This window comes from Poecilia reticulata, linkage group LG4 (assembly GCF_000633615.1).
Source record: "Poecilia reticulata strain Guanapo linkage group LG4, Guppy_female_1.0+MT, whole genome shotgun sequence".
NCBI lineage: Eukaryota > Metazoa > Chordata > Actinopteri > Cyprinodontiformes > Poeciliidae > Poecilia > Poecilia reticulata.
In genome coordinates this window covers 5,212,176-5,220,262 of record NC_024334.1, presented here as the reverse complement: position 1 = coordinate 5,220,262, position 8,087 = coordinate 5,212,176, and the positions used below count along the sequence as shown (strand labels likewise).

General features: G+C 38.8%; 1 protein-coding gene across 1 annotated transcript; it reads left to right on the top strand.

Annotated features, from left to right (window-relative positions):
* Window positions 1–9: 9 nt before the first annotated feature.
* Window positions 10–8,087, top strand: LOC103463220 (oocyte zinc finger protein XlCOF6-like). Its single transcript, XM_008406457.2, has 2 exons — window positions 10–2,027; window positions 4,377–8,087. The coding sequence occupies exon 2, from the start codon at window positions 4,392–4,394 to the stop codon at window positions 6,468–6,470; it is 2,079 nt and encodes a 692-aa protein (XP_008404679.1). The 5' UTR covers window positions 10–2,027; window positions 4,377–4,391; the 3' UTR covers window positions 6,471–8,087.

The following is an 8,087-nucleotide window of genomic DNA, read 5'->3' as shown; positions in this document are numbered from 1 at the left end:
GTTATTTGATGTAACAGATTTCTATTGTATTGATTATTATTATATCCATAAATGTTTAACAAAATTATTGGGACATTGTCAACTTCCAAAACACAGGCTACCCAAWGTCCATCTTCATCTGCTCTTTCACTCAAAATCTTACCYRGACATCTGAAAAAGCAGATGGCAACGCCAGCCGATCGATTTGTCCCATGACTGAAGATAATTTTATCACCCCATTGTTGCGACCAGAACTTCATGTCAGATGCATCAGAATGTGTTTCCTGTAAAAAGGTGCAGTGTGCTTGTTGTCCTTTACAAAACAAAAAAACTGCTTTCCGTTTAAGTGAGTCTTTAAGTCCCTTTGTGTTAAAAGAAACAAAAGAAAAATCAGTTTTTATCTGAAAAATAGAACACATGAACAGACGGTTTAGGAGAGTGGGAAAAGAAAACTCCTTGAGGTCMCATTAACAGAACTGTCCACTRCCATTTCATGCTCATTCCTGCTGTATCTCAGTTCCCAGCTGAAGAAATGTCCACGATGCGTTTGCCTTCGATGAAACCAAACGGGCCCCAGAAGCCCGCAGCTTTGCCTTCTTTTCTTGCTTTTTCAATTTTTGGCCAAAGAACTTGTCTTGCTTTCCAATCTTCTGGTGTCAAATCTTCAGAGAAGCGAACTCCTTCTTCTTTGCAGATGGGAGAAGTTTTAGTTCTCCTCCAAATGTCGTCTCTCACGGTTCGTCTCACAAACAGAATGATGATCTGTCTGTCTCTGTTATCCATTTTTCGACCCACTCTGTGTACCGCGTCAACCTCTTCATCCAACTTTGAAGCCAAATCAGGAGCAATTTTGCACAGAAGTGCCRTCACTTCTTCTCGGATGTTCTCACTAGACTTTTCCTTCTTTCCTTTTAAGCGCAGGCACCATCGTCTTTTATATCTTTCACTATTCAGGACTCTTTCTTTCAACTGCATGTTTTCTTTGGAGAGTGAATCCGCTTGTTTCTCCAATTCTATTATTTTCTTTTTGCTTTCTTTTAGTTCCTCAGAATTGAGCTGAACCGACTTAGCAATAGCCGCTAGCATAGCACTGTGCTGCTTCATTTTGCGCGCCAACTTCTTCCAAGCGGTCTTCTACTTTCTGTCCTAAGGAACTTATAGCGCTCAAAATGGCCTCAGTGTTCATTTCTTCCTGGGACGTACCTTTTGTTCTTTTTTCCATGTGTGTTTTTTTTTCAGGAGTGCTGGTTGGGGTACCGGCTTCCCTCTCCCGTTTGCTAGCTGCAGCAGACTCCATTGGCACCGCATAGTCGTGCTCACTTTCGGAGGTTTTAGAATGCGGAGACTTAACTCCAGGCGGCATAAACTTGTTGGTTTTCTTCATATTACAAGCTGAGTATTGATATTTCAGATATTTACTAGTAGTTTTACTTACTGAGTTAACTTACAGTCGGGACCTTTTCGGGAGCTCAGAGAACCATGACTTGCTTGTCCGCCATCGCCATTGACTCCCCCGGATCAACAGAAATAAATGGGCTGAATTTACTTCCTGCCGTCCATCTGCATTGGGTGACGTCGTGCTACGTCATCTGAAACACAGCAATATCTGACAAGACCTATTATATTCTGTGATTGTCTGTATTTCCATAACAGTCATAATATTAGAGGTCAAATGTTAGGTTCGGCTTATTATTTATTTTTCCTTTTGTTTCAGTATATGGTGCTCACAGAATATAGCGGAACACCGGAACTCAAAGCGTCTTTTCTATTTCTGGGCTAGATCTTCATGTGACACTTCCGGCGGAAGTAACCACACTGAGCTAGCAGCGTTAGCTTCCAGGCTTCTTTGTGTTTATCGGTGGTTAAAAAACGGCTTTTCTGGGTGAGCTGAATGTTTAAGAGTCTGCAGTAACAATATCTTCGGTTAATCTTCGGAGAGAATCGATCAGAGAGAGACTAACTGCTGCTGAGTGGAAATATTCAGCCTCACCGGAGGAGGAAGGATCGACCATCCGCTCAGACTGCTGGGAAACCCGGATCAGCTCCAGGTAGTTTGTTGATCCAGGCTTTACTGGAGCTTCGACAGTTTCTGGTTTAAAACTTCATTTAAATCTCTTGTTGTTGAAGTTGTTAATAAAATCCCGTTTATTTCACTTTAACTCTAAATGTGACACAAACATTGAATGTTTAAAATTGAGCTTCATAATTTTATACAAACAAAAGATGAGAGTAAAACACGTTTTGGTTTTAATTTCCTGTCGTGGCAAAAATGGACAGAATTATTGTAGTTTGAAAATCTTTATTCAACAGATTGTGAATTTAAGTTTACTGCGGCCTGAAGCTGGTATTACTGAGATCTAGGGTACATTTATCTAATCTAAACCTTTTACTCTAGTTTGGTAACAGAACATAAATGTGTGTATTTTTCTTTATACTTAACTTTATATTTAAACTCATCAGCTTTAGTTTTGCATCACTTATTTTATCTTTTGCCTAAAAAATGAATTTTAAACTTTCTTTGGACTTGGAGAACTAAAAATTACTAAGATATAGTTATCTGACTAAAACGTTTTTTTTTTTAAATAAAATCCTACAAAACGTATCTGTTGCAATTTCAAAAGCCAATAATACAAATATAATAAACATTGTGACAAGAAAAGTAATATTTTGCCATGTGGACGGGGCATCGTGCTCTGCCAGGAGCTTCCTCTCTGAAACGCTCAACTTTATTTGGGGAATATTTATTTTAGATGTAAAACCAGTACAGTGGGTTATTCATGTAAAATCCACTAACCTGGTAAGTAGCGGCGCACCGATTTATCGGTGCCGATTTCCTTGATTTTGGGAGATCGGCTGATTTTTACATGTGAATCCGATCTTATCCACCGATGTTATCAACCTCGACAAAAGTCGAGGTTCCTGTGTCGATACAATTATTTCCAGCTGTGATAAATAACTTTGGTCTTTTAGCTCAACAAAACATCACAACATAATATTCACTGGATTTGCATCAATATCTTTTTTTCAGCACTATTAAATTCTGTACAGTGGAATAAATAACTCACCGTCACTAAATGCTTCATCAGTGTTTCAGAGGGAAAAGGCGCGATGTCAGCAGAGCAGCCATGTAGAGAACATGCTTTCCCACCTATTAACGAGTATCTGATTGGTTTTTTACCCTTTTAAAATGAAATTACAATCTAACTTTTAACACATTGCCACTAAATATTAGCTTGTGGCTAATCGGTAGCGAACCAAGCTAATAATAGCTCAGAATTCACCAGAGATTCACATGAAGAGATAAAAAAAACAATTCAAAAACAAATTTGAGATTTGTTTTTGAGATCCGGCCTCCGTCCATGCCGGATCCCTGCAGGCCGGGTCCTGGAGGGATCCGGAGGGATCAGGAGGGATCCGGAGGGATCATCCTGCATGTCTTAGTCTCTCCCTGTTTTAACGCACCTGGATCCAATGATGCTCATTAGAGGCCGAAGAGGAACATTGACCTGCTGAGAAGGTTGTTTCTACCACCAGGGAGAGAATAAAACATGCAGGATGCCGGGCTGCATGTTTGAATATTGCATTCAATATTTGCAATCTAAACTGTCAAGAAGTATTTCAATCCTCAATAAAGCAAAACAAGTTTTGGGGCATGGTACACCTCATTCTCTGTACGGTACCTTAATCTCACCATACAGACTGGAGGAGCGGGAACTGCTTCAGTCCTTCAGTGGAACCAGCTCCCTCTTCTTCATCACTAGATCTAGCTTCTTCCTCCAAAGCTACAGATAAATCGCTCACAGCTTCCTGACCTTCTGTGCACTCAGCCTTAGTCCTTTACGTTTTGACAGACCCTCATTATGTCACAAGATGGCGGCGGCATTTAACCCAGTTACTACAGACGAAAACGGTGACACTCTGCAATGACGTGGAGTTTATAGTAGCCTGATAAATATTTATTATTAAAAGCTTTTGTGCTCACAGAATGACAGCACAGTTCCAGCTGTGTGTTTAGAGTTTCAGTTTTTAGTACTTGTTACCACAGTGTGTTAAAAATGAGTACATTTTATTATTTTTTGGTCAAAATTGAAGGTCCTGACTAAGTCAATAAGTCTTGAGGTAACAAAGTGGTTTATGGAGCATCAGTGCCAACCTTAAGATTACAGGAAGGTTTGACATGATTTGTTGAAGTATCTCTGTCCGTCTGTTTCAGGCTGCGTTTTGATAGCTGTCTTAATGCTGTGTTAACTTAAACTCTGAAGACGATGTGTAGAAAAGAGCTTAAAGTCGAAAAGTGAACTTTGACCATCGGTTGGATTCTGAAATGTTGAAGTTCATCTGTGAGGCAATAAGCTAAAACTTATGTTACATTTTCTATTTGTCCTTTTTATTTTCAGATTTGCCTCAACAATATGTCTGTTATCAGGCAAGATGTTGCTGCTCACTATTTTGTCCTCAACCAACAAGAGATTTCTGTTTTGGACCAGAGCGAAGCAGAATCTCTAAAAACTGAGAGAAGAGCAGAAGAACCAGAACTTAGACAAGTAAAAGAAGAAGAGTATGGATCGAAACCTCTGCTAAATGTGAAGAAAGACAAAAACATAAAGCAAGAGACGGACACATTACTGGGAACAGATTCTGGAACTCTTCAAATAAAGGAAGAACCAGAGGAAACAGAACTGCAACAATTGAAAGATGACTATTGTCAATCAGAGTCTCAGCAGATGGTAAAAATTGAGGTTGACAACATCAGTCAGGATGAAAATCAGGAAGTACTGAAGCAGGAGACGGATACCCTAACGGTAACCGATTCTGGATCTCTGGAACTCAAAGAGGAACCAGAAGAACTGGAAACTAAAGAAGTGAAGGAAGAGGAGCATGGATCAGGACCTCAGCCGATGGTAGAGAAAGATGCTGTAAGCATCAGCCTGGATGAAAAGCAGAATGTACTGAAGCAAGAGACTGATAATTTAATCACAAAGACCTCTGATGGTGAAACAAACCACCAACAACCACAACTCAAAGGAAACAAAATCCCCTTTCAGAATATCCCTGAAACAGATCATCAGCAGAAAATAAAGACTCACAACAAAGGTCAAAGTGGCAATGTAGAGAAAGGGATGAAGGATAGGGGAACTTACAAAGGTAAAAACTATAAGCAATGTACAGTGTGTGGAAAAAAGTTCAAATGCAGGAGTGATTTAACAAGTCACATGAAAGCTCATAGAAATGAGAATCCTTTCTCATGTCTAACCTGTGGGAAATGTTTAAGTCGCAAACAAAGTTTAGACAGACACATGATGACGCACACAGGTGAGAAGCCTTTCTCATGTCTAACCTGTGAAAAAGGTTTCACTCAAAAATGTTTTTTGGACCAGCACATGAAAACTCACACAGGTGAGAGGCCTTTCTCATGTCTAACATGTGGAAAAGATTTCATTCAAAAAAGTAGGTGGACTTGCCATATGAAAATTCACAAAGCTGAGAAACCTTTCTCATGTATAACATGTGGAAAAGGTTTTATTCAAAAATATAGTTTGACTTGCCACATGAGAACTCACACAGATGAAAAACCTTTCTCATGTCTAGCTTGTGGAAAAAGTTTCATTCAAAAAAATATTTTAACTCGCCACATCAAAACTCACACATGTGAGAAGCCTTTCTCATGTTTAACCTGTGGAAAAGGTTTTGTTCAGAAAAACAAATTGATTCACCACATGAGATCTCACACAGGCGAGAAGCCTTTCTCGTGTGTAACCTGTGGGAAATGTTTCTTTCAAAAACATAGTTTGACTATACACATCAAAACTCATACAGGTGAGAAACCTTTCTCATGTCTCACCTGTGGAAAAGGTTTCCTTCAAAAACGTAGTTGGACTTTTCATATGAGAAGTCATTCAGGTGAGAAGCATTTCTCATGTTTAACCTGTGGAAAACATTTTATTGAAAGTAGTTGTTTGAGAAAGCACATGAGAACTCACACAGGTGAGAAGCCTTTCTCGTGTGTAAGCTGTGGAAGAGATTTCACTCATAAATATAGTTTGAATTGCCACATGAGAATCCACACAGGTGAGAAACCTTTCACATGTGCCACCTGTGGAAAAGCTTTCATTCAAAAACGCAATTTGACTGGCCACATGAGAACTCACACAGGTGAGAAGCCTTTCTCATGTCTCACCTGTGGAAAAGGTTTCCTTCAAAAGCGTAGTTGGACTTTTCACATGAGAAGTCATTCAGGTGAGAAGCATTTCTCTTGTACAATCTGTGGAAAAGATTTTAACCAAAATAGTTGTTTAAATCAGCACATGAGAACTCACACAGGTGAGAAACCTTTCGCCTGTATAACATGTGGAAAAGGTTTCACTCAAAGATGTAGCTTGAATAGTCACATGAGAACTCACACAGGTGAGAAACCTTTCTCATGTATAATCTGTGGAAAAGGTTTCAGTCATAAATGTAGTTTGAGTAACCACATGAGAACTCACAACTGAGATGTTTCATTAGAAGGGCTCAAAAAAGTTAACAGGGTTTAAATGGCCAATAGATAATGTTCTAGATAAAAATATTCTCAACTATTCTCAACTTCTCAATTTTAATGTATTGTACTTTTTATTTTGTACATAGTTTACTATTAATTTTCTCAATGTGCTCTGAGCAAGTATATTTGATGGTGACACAACATGGCAAAATAAAAGTCTCACACCAGCAGAAAACAGATCTGAGTACTTTGCATGTTCTTTAGTTTTGTGAGTTCGCTGTGGTGTAATTGTATATTTAGTTACTATAAAAGTTAATATATTACATTATGAAAAATATGCTTGATATTTGGGGCCTGCCCCACACAACGCATGGCAGGCCCCAGTTTAATACTTATTTTTATTCTGTCACCATTAATGCAGCCCGAACCGCTGCGTGAAACCCCACAAAATATGTCAAAATGTACGGCCTGGCCTCGAGGAGGAAGTTGTTACTTCTGTTGGTGTTTTGACTTGCCATGGCAATGTAGTTGATAAAAAACAAACCACACCTTTAAATTACAATGGAAGTGAATGTACCCTACAAAATAAAAGCCTTTTTATGCTACACATCAGGTAATTGCTACTTTGGCTTTTATATGACTGGTATAACCCAACTACTGCTACCCTTGGGATTTTTATGGCCTTTCAAAATGAAGCTTACTGAAATTTTCAAAATAAAAGCCTCATGGTTCCTTACTTACTCTCTACATATTAACAGTTCAATGGGATGTTGGTTTAGGACTCCACGTTTGTAAGTGCTCACATTCAATTGGTAGAGTCAACATGCTAGTAGTTCATCATGCTAGTGGTAGCCCAAACATTAAAGCTAGCATTTAATGATGGCTGAAATATTTGGTTCCCTGTGTTACTTTGGAAAATAAGGAGCTAATGTTTTAAAATTCTCAAACACAGTTGTGTGTGACGTTAGGATTGAGAGACCTAAATCTCAAGATGATTGGTTAATTTTTGTCCCATGGGGAAACAAAACATTACAAATTGTGAGTTTTATACGGAAATAAAACATTTTTCTTTTTTGAAAAGGGAGGATATCTTTCATTCAGTAATCTGTCACATGTTACATTAGAACAGGATTTCCCAGAAAGCCTACACTCTTCAGGAAGTCTAATTTTTTTGTGTTAAGCTATCAGCTAGCTTCTATCCTTTTATCTCAGCACTAAAAAATTATAAACACACAATGTGTTGGAAAATAGTATTTGGTGACCGATATTTGTCAGGCTAAAGTGAAAATGACAAACGTAGGCGAAAGATGGATTCTCTTGGCTATTAAAAAAATACAAAACGGTGTAAGAAGAATCCCACACAAGGCCAGGTTTATCTATTTTGTTGCTGTTTTTAACAGTAGCTGTTGATGAAACAAAGTTACAACCTTGACATGATTACTGATCGTTTTACTGAGAAATCGATCAGAAGAGCCGTGAAAATGTTCTGATCTGGCTGCAGTGTGCAGCCAGACACGGGGGTCAAACTAAGCTCTGTCCAACTTATCGGACTGGGATAATGTTCTGTTTTTTGTAGAGATGTGCCGATCAGGTTTTTTCCTGCCGATTCTGATTCCGATCACCCATGAGG